Source organism: Puma concolor, chromosome D4 (assembly GCF_028749965.1).
Source record: "Puma concolor isolate L17-30 chromosome D4, mPumCon1.1.hap2, whole genome shotgun sequence".
Classification (NCBI taxonomy): Eukaryota; Metazoa; Chordata; class Mammalia; order Carnivora; family Felidae; genus Puma; species Puma concolor.
In genome coordinates this window covers 32,186,800-32,209,081 of record NC_141679.1, presented here as the reverse complement: position 1 = coordinate 32,209,081, position 22,282 = coordinate 32,186,800, and the positions used below count along the sequence as shown (strand labels likewise).

General features: G+C 35.7%; 1 protein-coding gene across 2 annotated transcripts in view; it reads left to right on the top strand.

Annotated features, from left to right (window-relative positions):
* The window catches only part of BRD10 (bromodomain containing 10), a 134,060-nt gene that overhangs the window by 55,650 nt on the left and 56,128 nt on the right, over positions 1–22,282 (top strand). For both annotated transcript variants that reach the window (XM_086685215.1, XM_025927397.2), the window contains exons 4-5: positions 8,271–9,685; positions 19,711–19,790. In XM_086685215.1, the coding sequence (XP_086541341.1) occupies positions 8,271–9,685; positions 19,711–19,790 (1,495 nt within the window). The remainder of the gene's footprint in view (positions 1–8,270; positions 9,686–19,710; positions 19,791–22,282) is intronic.

The window sequence follows — 22,282 nt, the reverse complement described above, 5'->3', positions numbered from 1 at the left end:
ATCCAAGCCGTGGTCATTTCCATTTTATTTTGCAGCTCATTAATAGCATTTTTTAGCTCCTCCTGACTGTTCCTTAGTCCCTTGATCTCTGTAGCAATAGATTCTCTCCTGTCCTCTATACTGTTTTAAGCCCAGTGAATAATTTTATGACTATTATTCTAAACTCACTTTCTGTTATATTGTTTAAATCCTTTTTGATCAGTTCGTTAGCTGTTGTTATTTCCTGGAGATTTTTTTGAGGAGAATTCTTCCGTTTTGTCATTTTGAATAGTCCCTGGAGTGGTGCGGAACTGCAGGGCACTTCCCCTGTGCTGTCTTGAATATCTTGGGTTGGTGGGCGGGGCCGCAGTCAGACCTGATGTCTGCCCCCAGCCCACTGCTGGGGCCACAGTCAGACTTGTGTACTTTCTCTTCCCCTCTCCTAGGGGCGGGATTCACTGTGGGGTGGGGTGGCCTGTCTGGGCTACTTGCACATTGCCAGCCTTGTGGTGCTGGGGATCTGGCCTATTATCTGGGGTGGATGGGCAAGGTGCACGGGGGCGGGAGGGGCAGGCTCAGCTCGCTTCTCCTTCCGTGATCCGCTTGGGGGGGGCCCTGCGGCAACGGGAGGGATGGATCCGCAGAAGCACAGTGTTGGGTGTTTGCACGGTGTCAGCAAGTTCCCTGGCAGGAACTGGTTCCCTTTGGGATTTGGCTGGGGGATGGGCGAGGGTGATGGCTCTGGTGAGTGCCTTTGTTTCCCCACGAAACTGAGCTCTGTCGTCCGGGGCTCAACAACTCTCCCTCCCATTGTTCTCCAGCCTTCCCATTCTCTGGGCAGAGCTGTTAACTTACAACCTTCCAGATATTAAGTCCCGCTTGCTTTCAGAACACACTCCATCCGGCTCTTCCGATTTTGCCAGCCATACTCGGGGCCTCTGCTTGGCCAGCAGGCTGCCCCTCCACCCCAGCTCCCTCCCGCCAGTCCATGTAGCGCACTCTGCCTCTCCACCCTTCCTACCCTCTTCCGTGGACCTCTCGTCTGCGCTTGGCTCCGGAGAATCCGTTCTAGTAGTCTTCTGGCGTTTTTCTGGGTTATTTAGGCAGGTGTAGGTGGAATCTAAGTGATCAGCAGGACGCAGTGAGCCCAGCGTCCTCCTACTTCGCCATGTTCCTCCTAGTCGAGGATAATGTTTTTAAATGTGTAGACTAAACCTTGTTTTATTCTTAAAAACAATGCTTAATATTACAGGAGAAAACAATCTGAAAGCATGGGTAACTGAGTCAAACGGAGATGCTGGAAGTGTCCATAATCTCTTGCTCTGTGCCAGCAAAGGCTAGATGGGAAGTAGTGTTCCCCCAAGGCACGGCCAACACCTGTTGTTGCCTGAGTTGTTAATTTTAGCCATTCTAACCGATGTGAAGTAGTATCTCATTGTGGTTTTGATTTGTATTTCCCTGGTTATGAGTGATGTTGAACATCTTTTCATGTGTCTGTTGGTCATCTGGATGTCTTCTTTGGTAAAGTGTCTAGTCTGTGTTTTCTGCCCATTTCTTCACTGGATTATTTGGTTTTGGGCGTTGAATTTGATAACTTCTTCATAGATTTTGGATACTATCCCTTTATCCAATATGTCATTTCAAAGTATCCTCTCCCATTCCGTAGGCTGCCTTTTAGTTTTGTTGATTGTTTCCATTGCTGTGTAGAAGCTTTTTATCTTGATGAAGTCCCAATAGTTCATGTTTGCTTTTGTTTCCTTTGCCTCTGGTGATTTGTCTGGTAAGAAGTTGCGGCAGCCAAAGTCAAAGACGTTTCTGCCTGTGTTCTCTAGGATTTTGATAGTTTCCTATCTCACATTTAGGTCTTTCATCCATTTTGAATTTATTTTTGTAAGAAAGTGGTCCAGTTTCATTCTTCTGCATGTCAGTGTCTATAGAGTTTTCCCAGCACCATTTGTTGAAGAAACTGGTTTTTTTTTCCATTGGATCGTCTTTCCTGCTTTGTTGAAGATTAATTGACCACATAGTTCTGAGTCCATTTCTGGGTTGTCATTCTGTTCCATTGATCACTGTGTCTCTTTTTACACCAGTACCACACTGTTTGATGACCACAGCTTTGTAATACAGCTTGAAGTCCAGATCGTGATGCCTCCAGCTTTGCTTTTCTTTTTCAGGATTGCTATGCCTATTGTGGGTCGTTTGTGGTTCCATACAAACTTTAGTATTGTTTGTTCTAGCTCTGCTAAATGCTGTTGTATTTTGATAGGGGTTGCATTAAATGTGTAGATTGGTTTTGGTAGTATAGACTTTTATATTTTAACAATATTTTATTATAATATTTTATTATAATATAAAATATTATATATTTTCTTTTATGTTTTAACAATATTTGTTCTTCCATGAGCATGGAATATTTTTCCATTTCTTTATGTCCTCTTTAATTTCTTTGATAAGTGTTCTATAGTTTTCAGAGTACAGATCTTTTACCTCTTTGGTTAGGTTAATTCCTAGGTATCTTAAGGTTTTTGGTACTGTTGTAAATGGGATTGATTCCTTGATTTCTCTTTCCGCCACTTTGTTATTGGTGTATAGAAATGCAACTGAGTTTTGTATGTTGATTTTATATCCTGCAGCTTTGCTGAATTCATGTATTAGTTCTAGCAATTTTCTGGTGGAGTCTATCGGGTTTTATACATACAGTATCATTTTGTCTACAAATAGTGACAGTTTGACATCTTCCGTGCTGATTTGAATGCCTTTTATGTCTTTTTGTTGTCTGAATGCTTAGGTTAGGACTTCCAGTACTATTTTAAATAACAATGGTGAGAATGGGCATCCTTGTCTTATACCTGATGTAAGGGAAAGGCTCTCAGTTTTTCCCCATTGAGGATGAGTTTAGCTGTGGGTCTTTTGTGTATGGCCTTTATGATGTTGAGGTATATTCCTTCCATCCTTACTTTATGGTTTTTATCAAGAATGCATGCTGTGTTTTGTCAAATGCTTTTTTTGCATCTATTGAGAGGATCGTGTGGTTCCTATTCTTTCTTTTATTAAAGTGGTGTATCACGTGATTGATTTACAATTATGAACCAGCCCTGCAGCCCAGGTATAAATTCCACTTGATCATGGTCAGCAATTCTTTTGATATACTGTTGAATTTGATTTGCTAGTATCTTGTTGACAATTTTCATGTTCATCAGGGACATTGGTCTGTAATTCTCCTTTTTATGGGGTGTGTGGCTAGTTTTGGAATCAAGGTAATGCTGGCCTTGTAGAATGAGTCTGAAAGTTTTCCTTCCATTTCTGGTTGTTTTGTTTGTTTGTTTGTTTTGTTTTTTGTTTTTTTTTTTTTTTTTTTTTTTGGAACAGTTTGAGAAGAATAGGTATTAACTCTTTAATTGTCTAGTAGTGTTCCCTGGGAATCCATCCAGCCCAAGACTCTTTTGTCCTTGGGAGATTTTTGATTACTAATTCAAATTCTTTGCTGATTATAGGTCTCTTCAAATTTTTTTTCTTCCTGTTTCAGTTTTGGTATTTTGTATGTTTCTAGGATTTTGTTCATTTCTTACAGAATACCCAGTTTGTTGGCATATAATTTTTCATAATTTTCTTTTGTAATTGTTTGTATATCTATAGTGTTGGTTGTGATCGCTTCTCTTTTATTCTTGATTTTATTTATTTTGGCCCTCTTTTCTTTTTGATAAGTCTGGCTAAGGATTTATCAATTTTATTAATTCTTTCAAAGAGCCAGCTCTTTGTTGATGTGTTCTACTGGGGCTTTTTATTTTGTTTCTATATTGTTTATTTCTTTTCTGATATTTATTATTTCCCTTCTTCTGCTGGTTTTAGGCTTTATTTGCTGTTCCTTTTCTAACTCCTTTAGGTATCAGGTGTGGTTGTGTTTTTGAGACTTTTCTTGCTTCTTGAAGTAGGCCTGTATTGCCATATACTGCCCTCTTATGGCTGCCTTTGCTACATCCCAAACGTTTTGGACCACCATGTTTTCATTTGCTTCCATGTACTTTTTTTTTTTTAATATATATTTTTAAACATTTATTCATTTTTTAGAGAGAGATAGAGTGTGAGAGGGGAGGGGCAGAGAGCAAGGGAGACAGAATCTGAAGCAGGCTTCAGGCTCTGAACTGTGGGCACAGAGCCCAACACAGGGCTCAAACCCACGAACTGTGAGATCATGACCTGAGCTGAAGTTGGATGCTCAACTGACTGAGCCACCCAGGCGCCCCATGCTTCCATGTACTTTTTAAATTTCTTCTCTAATTTTCTGGTTTACGATTTATTCTTTAGTAAGCTGTTCTTTGACCTCCATGTATTTGAGGACTTTCTAAATTTTTTCTTGTGGTTGACTTCAAATTTCATAGTCATGTGATCTGAAAATATGCATGGTATGATCTCAAGCTTTTTGTACCTGTTGAGGGCTCATTTGTGACCCAGTATTTGGTCTGTTCTGGAGGATGTTCATGTGACATTGAAAAGAATGTATATTCTGCTGCTTTAGGATGAAATGCTTTGCATATATCTGTTAAGTCCTTTTGGGCCAGTGCGTCATTGAAAGCCACTGTGTATTGTTGATTTTTTTGCTTAGATGGTCTGTCTGTTGCTATAAGTAGAGTGTTAAAGTCCCCTACTGTACTGTGTTATATTCACTGAGTTTCTTTATGTTTGTAATTAATTGATTTATATATTTGGGTTCTTCTGAGTTGAGGGCATAAATTTTACAATTGTTAGATCTTGATGGATAGACCTCGTAATTATGATATAGTGCCCTTTTTCATGTTACAGTCTTTGGTTTAAAATCTAGTTTGTTGATATAAGTAAGTATGGCTAGTCCAGCTTTCTTTTGATGTCCATTAGATGGTTCTCCATCCCCTCACTTTCAATCTGCTTGTGTCTTTAGGTCTAAAATGAGTCTCTTGTAGGCAGCATTGTGTGTGATAGGTCTTGTTCTTTTTATCTTTTCTAATATCCTATGTCTTTTGATTGGAGCATTTAGTTTATTTACATGCAGAGTGGTTATTGAACGATATGAATGTAATGCCATTTGTTACCTATAAAGTTGGTGTTTCTTTTTTTTTTTTAACGTTTATTTATTTTTGCGACAGAGAGAGACTGAGCATGAATGGGGGAGGGTCAGAGAGAGAGGGAGACACAGAATCTGAAACAGGCTCCAGGCTCTGAGCGGTCAGCACAGAGCCTGACGCGGGGCTTGAACTCACGAACTGCGAGATCATGACCTGAGCCGAATTCGGATGCTTAACTGACTGAGCCACCCCAGCGCCCCTAAAGTTGGTGTTTCTGATGATGATCTCTGGTCCTTTCAATCTTTGTTGCTTTTGGTATTTTTATCCCCAAAGAGTACCCTTTAATTTTTCTTGAGGTCTGGTTTAGTGGTCACGAACTCCTTTATATTTTTGTTTGTCTGGGATACTCTTTATCTCTCCTATTCTGAATGATAGCCTTGCTGGATAAAGTATTCTTGGCTGCATATTTTTCACATTCAGCTCATTGAATATATCCTGCAAGTCTCTTTAGCCTACTAAGTTTCTGTGGATAGATCTTCTGTGAATCTGGTCTGTCTTCCCTTGTAGGTTAAGAACTTTTTTTCCCTTGCTGCTTTCAGGATTCTTTCTTTGTGTATTTTGGTCTTGTATTTTGTGATGGTCGTTTTTATTGAATTTAATGGGAGTTCTTGCACTTCTTGACTTTTGATGTGTATTGTCCTTCCCCATATTAGGGAAGTTTGCAGCTCTAATTTGCTGAAATAAATCTTCCTCTTTTTTCCTCTCTTCTTCTAGGACTCCTGTGATACAAATGTGATACAAATGCTTTAAGGAGTTGCTGAGTTCCCTAAGTCTACCATCGTGATCCAATACCTTTGTTGCCCTCTTATTTTTTGCTTCATTGTTCTCTATAATTCTGTCTTCTATATCACTGATTCATTCCTCTACTTCATACATCCTTATTGTCATGTCATCCAGTTGGGTTTGCAACTTAGTTATAGTATTTTTAATTTTAGCCTGAGATTTTAGTTTTTTTTATCTCTGCAGTAAAGGATTCTCTAGTATCTTCTATGCTTTTTTCAAGCCCAGCGAGTTAGTATCCTTAAAATCGTTGTTTTAAATTATGGTTCAGATATCTTATGTCTGTAATGATTGAATCCTCAACTGTGACTTTTTCCTTTTCTTTCTTTTGGATGGATTCCTCTGTCTTGTCATTTTCTTTAGGTCACTGTTTTTTTGTGTGTGATTATTAGGAAAGCCTGTTCTATTCCTGCTCCTGAGAGTAATGGCTATATTAAGAAGAGACCAACAAAAGGGGTATCCTATATGCAGTTTGTTGTTGTATTTTGGCTTTTCCTACCCTCAGGCCGGTCCTCTGTAGAGTGTCTCCTTGCTTGCAGTAGGGGGTGTTTGGACATTGTCCACTGTGTGGTAGTTTTTGTCTAGGTCTGTAGGTGTGTTTTGATCTGCTTTTTAAAAGATGTGGGATCAAAAAAAAAAAAAATGAAGCTAGACCTTATTTCTCCTAAATTGAAGCTTTGAAGCACTCTGTCAGTAAACTCTGTGCATGAGGGGATGCCCTGGGTTTGGGGGAGAAGCCTGCTGTGCTGATTTTCAGGTGGTCTTGCCCCAGTAGAGATGCACCTGCAGGGCACAGTGGGGTGGAGCTTGTTGTAAGCAGCTCTGGTCTCCACTGAGGAGGCTGTTTAGCTCATTGAATTTGGTCAGTACTGATGGGGGAGAGCAAGAAAGTGATGTTGCCAGCTCTCTTCTCCTGGGAGCAAGGAGTTCGCCCCGCCACTCCTCAAGAAGTCATTGTAGAAGAGCAAAGAATCCCTCTCTACTGTTCCCAGCTTCTGTCAGATCCCTGCCTTCACCTTGTCTGAGTCCCAACTGTCTGCCTTCCAGGCAGCACAGTACTCTTTATCTCTGCCATGTGGCTGGGTTTCAGAACTCCAAATTTTAGGGAACTGTGTAGCCCGCACCAATGCTGATGCTTTGGGAGAGGGTCTTGCTATGCTTTTGCCATTTACCAGTTTGTCCCAGGAAAGCAGTTGCATGACCACACAGTGGTTCAGAGTTTATGGTGAAGTGCAGCAAAAAGCTGGCACCAAGACTTGATACCTTCAGCCTGTGTCTTTGTTCCTATGCTAGGGAATAGGGCAACACATTGGCACCATCAGTTCTTTTGTCCCGGGAGAGTCCATGCTACCACTCCCAAATGAACTCCCAAGAAGGGGAACTGTTTCTCCCAGTTGGACCCAGGGGATATTCAGATCATGCTTCCTACTCCTGTATCTCCTTCCTCCTTCCTTCCCCACTGGGGCACTGCTAAGCCTGCCAGATACAACCCAGCAATGGTAGGGTCTTCTAAAACTTCAGACTTTGAGCTCCACTGCTCATAAAAACTAACAGTCAGCCCCTCTCTTTTTCCCAGTCACTGGTGTTGGAGAAGAGTTTTTCTTGTGCCGTCCCCTGCCTGTTGCTTCACTCTTTCTCTCTCATTCAGGCACACCTCCATGATCAGGGCTCCCTCCTCTCTTCAGCACTCACAGTTCTTTTCTCCTCCACAACAATTGTCTGTAGCTCCTACCTTCCACGAGGTGGTCATTTTTCTTCTTGTAGATGTGAAGTTTTATTCTCTCAGTCCTCAAATCAATTTCTTAGGTGTTCAGAATGATTTGATATTTATCTAGCTATGTTCAAGGGATGAGGTAAGCTTAGGGCCCCCCTACTCCTGTGCCATCCTCCTCCCATAATTTTAGTTTTTAAGGCTACCTAATAATAGCCAGCTTATTTCCCAATTGTGTAACTTTTTTATAACTTTACAAAAGTTTATAAAAACTTCTTTATAACTTTTTTTATATGGTTAAAAGTTAACTCTGTCAAGTTAATACAAACAAAAACTTTCTAGGAACGGAATTACCATGTCAAAGGATTTAAATATCTTTATAGTTCTTATATGACATCATACTACTTTTAGAAAGCACTACCCTGTGCTTTTGTTTAGTACACATGTTTAAATTTTTTTCATTTACTTTGAAATTGATACACATCCTAAGTTGAAGAATTTTACTTTGGATGAAGAAATGTCAGAAGACTCATTGTCAAGTTATATATTTATTTCATCATCTGAAGAAAATAATGTTACATCTAATGAGATACTTTGTAGCCATTTGCCTTGTTGATTAAAGATTAATATGACACCAAATATTTAGTATTTAATGGTACTTTCTACTTTAACAATAGTATAATTTGTTAAACTTTCTTTAGGCTTCGGGAGCAGGAAAGAAAAGAAGCAGAAGAAGCTAGTCAAAAGGAAATGGAAGAATGGGAAAGAAAACTCCTAGCTCAAGCAGCTCCAACTTGTATGGAGACTATGTGGGAAATTCCAGCTATTGGTCATTTTCTTTGTTTAGCCCAACAAATTCTAAATTTGCCAGAAATAGTCTTTTACGAATTGGAACGTTGTCTTCTGATGCCTCAGTGTAATGCTTTTCTTTCTAAAATAATGACTTCTCTGTTAAGTCCACCTCATCGCAGACCTACCTTACATCGAAGACCTACTTTGCCTTATAGGACCTGGGAAGCAGCACTGAGACAGAAAGTACAGCAGTGGTATACTGCTGTAGGACAGACTGAAAATCCTGATAACTGTGCTGAAAAGCTTGGGTTATGTCCTCAGTTTTTTAAAGTTCTTGGAGAAGTTAATCCATTGGAAGAAAAACCTTTTCATGAACTACCTTTTTACCAAAAAGTATGGTTACTTAAGGGTCTTTGTGACTTTGTGTATGAAACACAAAAAGAAGTTCAAGATGCTGTACTTGGACAGCCTATTCATGAATGCAGGGAAGTTATCTTGGGTTACGATTATTTGGAGAATGCTTATGTGCATTTTCCACAGTTCTGTGGTGCAGATGTACGGATTTATAAACAGAGACCTTTTCAAGCCCCAGAATTTCCAGTTCCACCCATTAAAATACAAAGAGTACCTCGGATTAAACTGGAGAAATTGAAATGTGACTATGTTAGTACAAGTAATGGAGAACATAGGTGTAGTATAGGCCTCTCCTCTGCCTTCAAGAAAGAGCAGGAAACTAATTTTGATACAACTTGGGGCTCTGCTAAGATGAACTTGGATAATCATGACATCCCTGTTGAAATGGAAGTGAAATCCAGCTGTGAAATTAGAATTTGCAGGCCCTGTGAAATTAAAAAAACTGATTGTTATAAAGAAAATTTAGGGGAACCAGGGAGTCCAGGGGAAGTTACTGGCTTTGGAGAGCCTCTTAGTCCAGGTGAAATAAGGTTTATAGAAAATCAAGAAAAATATGGTGAAGCTTCCAGAGTAAAGCCTGAACCCAGTCCATTAAAAGAAAATGCTCTAAAATCTTGCCAAATACATGTAAATGGAAGTCACAGTGATCATCCAGAATTTAACTGCCACAAAGTTGTAAGAGACATTCTATTAGAGCAGTCACTGCAGAGTCACAAGAAAATCAAACTAACTAAAATGAGGGCAAAAAAGAAGAAAAAGAAAAAAAAGAAATTGAAAGATGTTTTAAATGAAAACTTACAGAGAAAGCGTGAAAGTCTTCATTCTCTTGCATTCAAATCTTACAAACCTGAGATCCAGAATAAGTTATTGATCATCAAAAAGAAAGCAAAACACAAGAAGCACAAATCTGGTAAGCTAACACAAATGGATGAGAATTACATTTAAGCATACTTCATGTTGTTCTTGCAATTAGGCATGAGAGGCACTGATTAACAGAATGAAAAGTGTGTGTGTGTGTGTGTGTGTGTGTGTGTGTGTGTGTGTGTGTGTGTGTTTAAGAGATCAAGTTTTATATTCTTCCACTGATTAAAACTCAGAGCAGAAGAGGTTTTGTATACTCAACAGAAAAAAATACTGTCACAGTACATTTTAATTTAATTTTCAGTTGAAGATCTTTGGACATAATGTTTTTACATTTCTCTGGACCAGATTCTTGATAAATAATGCTTCCCATCATTTTTGAGAAGTGTTTTTCCCCCCAGGCTAAGACCAGTACAGCAAATGGAAAAAGCACTGATATCAGGAGATACCATTCCCAATACTATATAGAGTACATAGCAACTTAAACCAAGGCAAGTCAGATTATCTTTCTGGGTGTTGTTTTTTTCCCACATCATATATTTTTTAGCACTCTATTTTCAGTATATATTTTCATACCCAGGAAAAATGTGAAATACAAGGAAAAACATTGCATCAACTAATAGGACATGAAGCATATTTTGTAAGAAGATTTGCCATTTGTCTTACATCAAATTTGAATACCCCATGTATTTGTTGCAAGTCTATTTAAAGAATAACAAAAAATTCTGTAAATAAAATCTTCGGTGGTTGGTTGCACTATCTTTTCATTACTCAGGTGTTTTTGCTTTTTCTATTGTTTGCCTTTTAATCAGTTTCTGTGTCTTGTTTGTCAAGAAGATAGGTGAGATAAAAGCAGATGTTGAACTCCACTTATTATAAAATTTGCCTGGTTGGGAAAAACTTGAATTGTTTACTAAATGAGTTGTGGTTTATTGTCATTATTTGTGGATTTCCATTTTTCATATCTTCCCTCAGTAACAAAGATAATTAGGATTTGACAATAATTTGATAATGAGTTGGTAAATGAGAGTGAAGTTTGTTTAGTTGATATACTTGCTGTTACTTAAATGAATACAGTTAAGTATATTTTAAAATGTGTATGTAATATATCATTGATAAGGAAGCATAAAATTTACTATTAAGAACAGGCTTAATTTGATGAACTGATAATTGCAAAGTTGAACCACTACACTGGCCAGATGATGAAAAACTACAATTTTTTAAAATAACTTTCAGAAATAAGCCTTTTAAATTTTGTAATAATCCACATATTTAGGCTATATAAATTTAATTTGATTTGGCACGTTTTCCTCTCAAAAATATTAATTAGTAGTTTAAGTTGGAAATATTTTTTCCAGTGCTAAAGTATGTAATACTGTTTTATTAGTACTGTTGTCACCTGAAACCTTTTATTGTTTATTTATGACCTACTATTCATGTGTTCAAAGGTAATTGTGACTTATGGGGGTAGATACTGATGTAGCTCCTATACAGGCTTTACCAATAGCAGAGTAAAAATATTAACTGTAAGGATTACTTTTAAATGTATTTTTATGGTAAGCAATTAAACTGTTGCCACATTTTTTAAATGGTAGTTCAGAATATTTGTAGATCAGAGAGAATATTTGTGGGGGTGTCATGTCCAGTTGTCCAAGTGAATAAAAAAAAGAAGCAAATTCAGCAAGTACTTATGTACCCTCTCTGAGCATCTTTAGGTGGGTATAGACAGCTTACAGGGATGAAATAGAAGAAAATAATGCACTAGCCTATATACTAATTTTATCTTCAGAGCAAATTTAGGAGGTTAGTCTTCAGTAACAAAAATACTTGGATCTGGCAAATACAGTTTCTCTCTCCCTTGATAGTTCTGGGTAAGCATATGCCCACTCTTTCTTTATAAGATACTAAACTCCTTTCTGTTATAACAGCAGTACATAAAATGATATTAAAAAATTTTTTTATTAAGTTTATTTACTTTGAGAGAGAGGGACAGAGAGAGGGAGAGAGAGAGAATCCCAAGCAAGCTCTGTGCTGTTAGCACAGAGCCCGATGTGGGGCTCAAACTCATGAACCATGAGATCATGACCTAAGCCAAAACTGACTGAGCCATGCCTTTTAAAAATTTTTTTAAATTAAATTTGTTTGTTTGTTTATTTATTTATTTATTTAGAGAGGGAGCTGGGGAGGGGCAGAGAGAGTGAGAGAGGGAATCCCAAACAGGCTCCCTGCTGTCATTGTGGAGCCCTATGCAGGGCTCAAAGTCACAAACTGTGAGATCATGACTTGAGCTGAAACCAAGAGTCGGAGGCTTAACTGATGGAGCCACCTAGACACATAACAACAACAACAACAACAACAACAACAGAACATTTGTTTTACATCATTTTCAGTACACTTGTCTTCCTGAGGCTTTGCCCTGGGCTCCTTTATTAGTTATGAGGCATTGTGGCCTTTTATAGTCAGTTTTGGGCATACTCTAATCCAGTGTTTTCTCTTTCACTATTTTTAAAAGGGAGCTCCATGGTGACATGTTTGGAAAATGTGGAAATGCTCCTCTTCTAGATTCACATTGTGCATTAGTACAGGTCCACAATGCATTTTACAAAACTCTTGTATCAGATATGTTTTGGAATTCAGAAATCATCAGATTATAGAAGGATATTATGATATATATGTTTATTAAATAACATCCCCAGTTGAGTTTGGTGTAGCCCCTGTAATTACACACATAGTTTTTACAGAAAGATATATGAATGGGTTAAATGAGATGAAAACTATAAAGAACCTTAGAACAGTTCATGTCATGTTTATTTTTAAAAGGTTAGTTTTGAGAACTTTTTGAACTTCAGAGTTATGGAAAAGTGATTTGGGGCCTTTATTTTAAGGACTCTGGGAAGTCTTGAAGAAAAAAAACTGTTTAGTTTTGTTTAACCTAGTATTTTTAAGTTTACTTGAACACAGAGATTTTTTTTTCAAGTAATAGCATTCTGTAGAATATGCTTTGGGATAAAGTGTGTCATCCATGAGCGTTCACTTAGGATAGAGTAAATTCTATATGTGGTTAATGTGGTCCATTTTATGTTGATTATACAGGCTTTAATTTTTGGTGGACTCTCTAAATTTAGCAGGTGGGAGATAATTTTTAGTAGAAGGTGCAAAGACAAATTGGTTGAGAATGATTTGATAATTTTAGGGAACTCTGGGGCAGTTTTGCAACTTTTAAGCATTTTTATCTATTTTTTAGAATTGGAGTTTGCTTTCTGCTTTTTAATTGAATTCATTTTTAGTTATTTAAGCCTTTCCTTACTCTTAGAAACATTATAGAATAGAAAAACGTTGGAATATCCCCAGTTGTGCATGCTTATAGCATCAGATACTTCTCCTTTATAATACTTATAACGTTTATTTATAATGGTTGCATTTATTTCTTTGTAAATTATTTTGATGATTGTCTTCCCTGTATTTTATAACATTCTTGGGGACAGAAGGTTAGCACAGTGACGAACACATTGTGTAGGAATCTGTCGAATAAATAAATGAACACACATAATATAGTTTACTCAGCTATAAGTAAGATTAGCTCCTTAAAATGTATCTTTTATATCCTTTTCAAGGCCTATATATTTTTGAATTAGTATTGTACTATCCATACCATTTTACAATCTGTTTTTTCCTTGCATAACAGTGCACCGTGAACTTCTGTGTGATCAATAGATCTTTGCACCATCATTTTGTTATGTGTATTTTGTAGTTATTTTTCCAACCTCCTTATTAGACATTTTGGTTGTTTTCAATAGTATTCTGTTATAGATTTTGTGGAGTAGAATTGGCTGAAATAAAATAGGTTTTAAAAACTAGAGGATTTTTTATAAAACCTGAAAAAAATGGGCAAAAATTATTAAAGATACATTAATTGTTACAAAAAGCTTATGGTGTTTTAAGTTACTCATTTTAGCCAATTTGGTTTGGAGGGTTTTTCCCTCTTCTCACATGTTCATTATTTTCAACGAAATCATTTTGTGTTAGCTCCTCTGAACTGATTAAAATAAATAAGACAAGTGGTGGTGTTATTCTTTTATAAGTGAATAAACTAAGGCTCAAAGTGGTAAACAATTCATTTTAATAATTGTTAAGTATATAATAGAGTAAAAGGTCAAGTCGAGAGTAAATCAGTCAGTGTTTGCTATAGTTGTCTTGGAAGGTTTTGCAGAGGATATAAGACTTTGAAGAATAGTGGGGATTGGATAGATGAACAGTGGTTAGTAATGTGAATAAAAGCATGAGGGTATAATTAAGCTGGTGTCACTGAAAACACAGAGAAAAACATAAGGAAAAAGGTGAAAAGTTGAGGTTTTAGAAGCTATTTGAATGATGAGACTGTGCCAGTTATGGGTGATCTCTTTCTGGACAGGTGGTGCTGTTTTAAATAATTGCATCAAGTGCCTAGTGCAAGGAAATGACCTTACAATAAGAGATAATGTGTAAAAGCAATAAGCTCCTTTATAGGGAATAACTAAAAAAGCAGTGTAATCTACAATATTTGGTTACATCCAGACCCATTATTGTGAAAAAGTTTTACAGTTTTTTGTTGTTGTTGTTGAAAACCCAAAGATCCTAACTATGTGTGTCTGTATGGGGAAAATTTTAGAGGACCAACTCAAGATGCCAAGATATAAGAGAGTGAAAGGATCGATAGAGTATTTTGTCCTTTTATTTTAATGCTATATACTCATAAGTGCTAACTGTATGCCAGGCACTGTTCTAAGCCTTTATATATATTTTCTCATTTGATTTTCATAAAAACTCCATTAAATGGTATTATTATTCCTCATTATATAGATTTTATAGTTAAAAAACTGAGGCACAGAGGTGTTTATTAACTTGTCCAAGGTTACATAGCTAATAAGTGGCAGGATTAGGAGAAAGGATCTTGCAGAATAGTTAGGACCATTAAAGAGTTATAAAAGAAACTGGCAGGGTTTTCATGAAGGGGTTGAAGGTAAGTTTAAGAAGAGGAAATTTCTAAATCCAGATAGAGAATGACTGACTATATGACTTTTCTTTCACATTGACAGAAGAAAATAATGTTTTGAGAGAGATGTTACAATAAGTAGCAGAATTTGACAGCTGATTCAGTATTTTAAGCTAACGGAGAAAAAAATCATTGTTTAGCAGTTATTGAATTATATAATAGTGGCAAAAGGTTACCAGTATGATGAGAAATTTGCTAATAGGCAAGAAGAATGGAAAGAAAATCAGCTGTTTTGTTAAGGTTAAATTGCTTACTTAAGAGATACAACACTCCAGAAACTTGTATAGACTAAATATTTGCTTAGGACATGAACATTTAGTACATAAAAAGTCAAATTTAGACTGGTACTGTGACTTCACATTCCAGCCACTTCCCAGATTTCTATTTAATAATATAAATGCCCTTGGCCTTTTTTTTTTTTTTAACAGTGATTAATGTCTTTTTTCTTTTTTAACAGTGATTAATGTCTTAGTATCCATTCATTTGTTACGATTCCTAAAATGTAAGCACTGAGAAACTAACGAATGTGTTAGGATAGTTTTTTTTTTTAATGTTTATTTTTGAGAGAAAGAGTGCAGGTGGGCAAACACGAGCTGGGGAGGGGCAGAGAGAGAGGGAATCCAAAGCAGGCTCCAGGTTCTGAGCTGTCAGCACAGAGCCTGATGCGGGCTCAAACCCAGGAACTGTGAGATCATGACCTGAACCGAAATCAGACGCCCAACCAACTGAGCCACCCAGGTGCTCCAGGATAATTTTTAACATAAGAAGGCCAAATCTAGGGGCGCCTGGGTGGCGCAGTCGGTTAAGCGTCCGACTTCAGCCAGGTCACGATCTCGCAGTCCGTGAGTTCGAGCCCCGCGTCAGGCTCTGGGCTGATGGCTCGGAGCCTGGAGCCTATTTCCGATTCTGTGTCTCCCTCTCTCTCTGCCCCTCCCCCGTTCATGCTCTGTCTCTCTCTGTCCCAAAAATAAATAAAAAACGTTGAAAAAAAAAAAAAAAAAAAAAGAAGGCCAAATCTAGGAAGGCTTTGAAATAGAAGTCTCTGAATAGTTCAAGGGGCCAAAGAATGAAGACAGTCAGGTAAGGCAGATAAAGGAGAAGGGAAAGATGGAGAATAAGAGACAGGAAAGAGGAGTTGGATTGGGGATAATAATCACCTGCATTTTGCTAGTTAAGAGGTATATCTCCATGTTCTGGAAGACTAGAGTTTTGTGCCTAAGTTATAAAGTATATTTTTAGTTACATTGTTTTCTCTCAAGTTGGGCTTCCTTTACTACAGCTGCTCTCAGCATAGTTTTAAAAAGCTTCCTTAGGCCACACTTGAATACTAATTACTAGGCCATGTTAAGTTTTCCTTCTCTATTTTCCAGGTACAAGCTGACACTCATTTTTTGCTCATGTGTGTATTTTAGGCCCAATAATTGTGTCAAAATTCTGTATATGTTTTAAAGTGATTCTGACTTTAGCACAGTCCCAGATCTGAAAATTGTATTCTGTTTTATGGGACGAGATGATTTAGGGCTGGGGGGGGGGGGGGGGGGGGCGGGTAAAGACCTGGTGTATCATCAAGTGAGTGGTGGAAGAATGGAAGCCCACTAGGGGGCAGTATGTACCTTGCCCTATATATATCTTGCCCTGGAACAAAAGCAGATTACCAAATAAAGCCTGTGTGGTTTTGTAGTATCCATGCTACATTTTAAAAGTGGTATAATAAAAAGGAAGAGCCAGTTTTTACTGAAGAATGGAGGAAAATTTGTATTCAAATTTTTATGAGGATATAGTCTGAAGATACTAATAGTGAATATGTGAATCTTATAATCCTAATCAAAAAAGGAATGCTCTGAAATCAGTCAGAAGCAAATTACATTCCTGCAGAAAATTTGAAAGAATGCAGTATTTTATCATAAAAAGCACGCAACTTTGAAATGAGGCAGATGTAGTGCAAATATATGTCCAGTGCACATTAGCTATAAGTCCTCCATCAGTTTATTTGCCTGTTGATAGCCAGTTTTTTTATATGTGAAAAATGAGGTAAGACATACCTTGATGTAATCATTACAAAGATTAATTGGAATAGTGAATGCATAGTACTTAACATGGTGCCTGGCATGTGGTAGGAATCAGTAAATGGTAACTGATTTTCAAGAGGTAGAATTATATAATGGAAAGAACTTGGACTTTGGAGTTAGAATCCCTGGCTGTGGTGCTTGCTTACAGTGTAACACTTGAATAAGTTAAGTAACCTTTGATTTTCAGTTATCCTACATTAAAATGAGGTGTTGCCTACCTTGAGGGGTTGTTTTGAGTATTAATTGAGATAATTTATATAAATTATCTTGCTAAGTGTCTGACATAATAGGTTCTCAATAAAAATTAGTGTTCTTACTACCACTCCTAGGTCATGTTGTGAAACTCTTTGGTAAATTGCGTAAATTATCTAGTTATTGCCAGTGCTTTCTTTATTTAAAAATGGACTCAGAGAGACCTTAAGAATTATAAACAGTTACCTGCCTCCCTTTTCCTATCTCCAGACCGGTGAAATTTCTGATTAAAATTAGGATTTTTCTATTTAAGGATCATTTCTCATAACTTCTTGTATGAAAAATGCTGTAAATAAAAAACGAATAATGTGACTTCTGTCATCAATAATTCAGTCTAGTAAGGATGAGAAACCTATAAATGGATCATTACAATACTGTATGATGTGTTACATAAATATTGTAGGAAGTAGAGTGGTAGCACAGAGGATATATGAGCAAGAACTAAGATGAAAGAATAAGTTAATAAAAGAATTTGAAGAAGGTAAAATGATAATATTTGTTTAGACACTTATCATAATGGCTTAGCTAAGGGAGATAATAACAACTAACATTGATCACTTAACCATGTGCCTAACAGTAGTCTGAGTTTTTTTTACGTTTTAATTCTCAATAAGAAAGTAGGTAATATCATTATCTCTGTTTTATAGATAAACTGCACAAGGAAATAAAGCAATTTGTAGCTAGTAGGTGGTTAGAACTGGTATTCAAACCCAGATAGTTTAGTTCCAAAATTCAAGCTTAAAACCGCAACAGAATACTACTTCCATTTATTTAATCTACATTTAGGTATCCTAATCATATAGTGAAAGGAAATACCCAGTAACCACTTCAGCTGCTTAATCCATTAAAATAAGCATGGCTGCTAGAGTGAACTTGAGCATTTAGTACCCAAATTTAGTGCTTATGTGGCAACAATATAAACTTTATTGGAAGTATCAAGGGTGACCTCTGTTGTGCTTACAAATGAATGCAAAATCAAATGATATTTATTTACTCATTTATTTTCACATGGTTTTTAAAAAGCTAATTAGAACAGTGCTGGGGCTGGGGTGGGGGTGGGGGGATAAGGAAGGATTTCATTTCCTTCAAATTGTTTTTATAGCTTTCCCAAAATTCGTGAGGCCATTAAATCTTTTCCTATGAACTTTAAAAAATGTAGTTTATAGAAGAAAGGCATTCTTGTGTCCAGACTCATGAGTCCCTTTGAGAGGTACCTATTGCATCCAATTAGAAATCAGTTATTCTAGCTGTGTTATAGAGATACCAAGAGTTGAATCACTTCTTCCTGAATACTGGTTAAGCAGACCACGCACTTGCCTATTTTTGTGGAAGTTTAGTTCCCATATAGATTCTGTGTAAGCACGGAAACAAGTAACAGTGATAAGAAAAGAAATAAATGTTAGGTTATTTTAATTAAAAAAAAATGTCAAGTGACAGCAGGTTGATACTTACTAGAACAGGACAGTGAAATCCATGTGAACTTCAGCAACTCAAAATTTGTAGTAGTTCAGGCATAGTATACATGCATTTTACTGAGTCAAAAGTTAGAAATGATCAAATGATAGTTCTGTGATATGGTTGTAAAGGAATACAGAAGAAAATACAATTATATTTAAATTAGAATTGTGCCTACAAGTTGAATAAAATGTTGCAATCAAATGAACTCTTTTAATGGAAGCAGATCATATCTATATAGGAAAATGTTCAGAAAGGGATTATGTAAAAAAATAGTGACTTTTAAGCTGATTTTAACCTACAAATGATTGTGAACTAAAATTAACTTTTAAGTGTTTCTGATTAATTTTTATTCCCTTATGTAGATTATCAGCTCCTGGAGGACAGGATTTCCATTTTATAATTCTTTGTTATTCCCATAAATTGTAAAGTGCCCTGTATCTCATGTTTGTTGAATAATTAACAACCAGTTTATTAACTGATTTTGCTAAATGCAAATGTAGACAAAACACTTTAACATGTTCCTTTCTAAAAACAGAGGCTATATGCATGTATGTATCTCTGTTATGTTAAATACAGAGTAGATACATTTCAATCTGTGCTAATGAGTTGGATTTCTTTAAGAATGTGGATTTATTTTTCGTAGTGATTTCTGATTGCATAAATGACTAGATGCACTTTTTAAAGGGAGATTTTTACCTTGTTTTTAAAGTGATTATTGAATCTGCCAAAGGCAGCCTCTTAGGTGATAAAGAGATAAAGAGTTAGAAAGACCTTGTTTCCTAAGCTGCTGAGAGGATTTTCACATTAGATTGGTTTAAGACCGTAGTCTTCAGAGTATAGTTTTATGCAAGTTCCTGACTATGGAAGTCATTGTTAAAAGGTAAGATTTTTTTGTCTTATAAAATTTCATTTTAAGTTGTGAATTAGATTTTTAACTGAGCAGTAGTAATGTGCCTTTTTTTTTTTTTTTTTTTTTTTTGCCAAATCTTATTACAGTAAGTTCTGATACTGTGAAATTCATCAGAGATTTTGATAGTTTAGTTCATGTGTAAAGAAAACAGCATTTGTTAATATACTTGTTACAGGTAGTTATAGTTTAATGTTTGCTTTTACTACGGCTTGTTTTGATTCATCACTTTTATTTGACTCACTAGAAGCCATCTGTTAGTTATATTTTAACTTTCAAGGTTCTATGTAATTTGGTTCTTGTTAATGAAGTGCTATAAACAGTATTATGAAGCTTTTCTCTTTTAATCTTGAAAGGAAAAAAATCCATATCTAAAAAAGCAATCACAAAGAAGAGGAAAACTGTTACAAAGTCACCCACTGTACCAGAATTTCAGGTAAATGTTTCAATTTTGTCTCAACATTTTTAGTTTAACTTTTTTAGTGTTTATATTGTTCCTCAAGAGATTGGCTGAATTCCACTGTAACACCCATACTTTAAATGAAGTGTTTCCAACTATGACTTTTTTCCCTTTAAGTGCAAGGCACGGATGGCTAAGATTTAATCTAGTATTTCAAAATTTTTTACCTCTATTTTTGTCTCTTTGATAGTCAAAAATCTATGGTTTTTCTTATGTTATTCTACTTTGTAGAAGTAGTTTAATAGAATATATACTATATATTATAAATATAATATAAATGTTTAATATATGATAGCAAATGTGTACATGAGAGTCTTCCAAGAACAAATCATAATTTGTAAACAATTTGTAAATAGGTAATTTATTTTCACTTATTTGGGCACTGTGGAAATAGTAGACTTATTAACTTAAAAACAAATCTTTTAACTCTTAACTATATATGAACTTCAGAGAGAATATTAAGTAACATTTAATTGAATGGTCTTTACACATTTCTGCAAAAAGAAATAACTATATTTACTGCCAGATTATTATGTGAAGAATTTTTCATTTGTAGCTGGTACTAGAATCAACAGAGAATTTCACCTTAAATAATACTTTTATTTTCAATCTAATAAAAGATGTTTTTTCATTCAAATGACTCTTCTTTTAAAATATCTTTGTATTACCATGTCCAGTCCAGTTCTAAAAATACTTAATTGCCAAAAAATAAAAATGGTGTTAAAATAAATTTCTGTCAGTCTCAAGTCAAGAAGAAAACAAGGAACAATAACTATGAAAATATTGGTAATATGTAATGTGAGTTTAATAGTTACATATATCCAAAAATGTAAACACATTTATTTTTCAGTAAAAATCTTATTTTTAGAAGTGTTTTTATGGAAGTTACTAATTGGTAAAAATACAATTTTAAATGAACAGTGAAAGAAAATAGGCATTTTCTTTTAGTATTTTAGCATAGAATATATTTTTTTAAATGTTTATTTAGTTTTTTTGAGAGAGAGATGGAGAGAGAATTCCAAGCAGGCTTCACACAATTAGAGCAGAGCCCGATGCAGGGCTCGAACCCATGAAACTGTGAGATCATGACCTGAGCAGAAATCAAGAGTTGGACATTTTAACTAACTGAACCACCTAGGCACCCCTAGGATAGATATTTTTAATGACTTTCTTAGAATGAATTTCAAACATTTCTACATAATCTTTTTGTATAAAGTAACCTTGGTTACAGAATATTAAGTGAAAAATGTATATTTACTGTTTTACTTGGAGGCTTGTCTAACCATTGCTTATACCTGGTATTCAGTACTATAATATTGTCATTCTTCCACTGATATCATACCAGCCTTTGCTATTTTTCCCACTGATTTTTTTCCCCTCAATCCCTTAAAATATTCATCCTGGGAATATAAGTCTCAGAACAGATCTGACCTGCTGTTGATGTTTGTTTCCATTCCTATCTTAGTGGATGGACTTTTATATGTAATAAGTGACATAGATAGCATAGTATTTTTAAAATTGCAAATGGTATTCATTAGTGAGGCATGAAATTAATCTAGCAGATTATATGACCACCATTCCTTTTATAAGCTAACAGTTAAAATAGAAAAGAAATTATGAATGTGTCAAATACAGTAAGGGTAATATCATTTCATGAAACTTTGGTTTTGGTCTTGTGTTTATTGTACTTGCTTGCACTGTAAAATATATTTTTGACCATGGGTAGAGCAAAAAATCTTGAAAAGCACAATACTAAGTGATGCTTTGTCAGTTACTGACCATTTGCTTACCACTCTCAGAAACTTAAGGTCAGAGTACATGTTTTGCCAAATTGAGCCGTTTAAAATAAATATTATATTAATTATGTTATGTTTTATTATGTTATATATATATCCCCTTCCTGGTTCTTAAGGTGTCCTAGTGTGTGTGGGGGGCTGGGGGGGGGGGAGGGCGCTAGGATGGGCAATAGGCTTATGAAAGCAGTGGTTCTTATGCCTAGTTTATAATATGAATACCATGGTATTATCCCATGAAATTGATAGCTGTCTCCCAGGAAAAAGGTCATTTGCTTCAAATAAGCAAAGAACAGGAGATAAGACAGTATTAGTCACTAGTAAACTTTGTTGTTACAGACAAAACCTATAGTTTTGCCTTTCAAAATAACTTTATGTAGAATTTTTTTTCTTTGAAGTTCCCCACATGTAAGAAACTGATTATTATATAATAAAGAAGTGAATTTATTTCTTTCCCAGAAGTTCTAGCAATATGTCATTTAGCACCTCAGATTCTGCAAATAAAAATAAAATAAATATAATAAATAAAATAAAATAAAAATAAAATAAAATAAAAATTCATTTTATCCAAGTTCTTTAAATATCCCATTTCTAGTATTAAACATAAAAATAATTTCTAAAATGGTTTCGCTGGGAGATTTTCTTCACCACATTTATTCTAAAATATTTTATTAC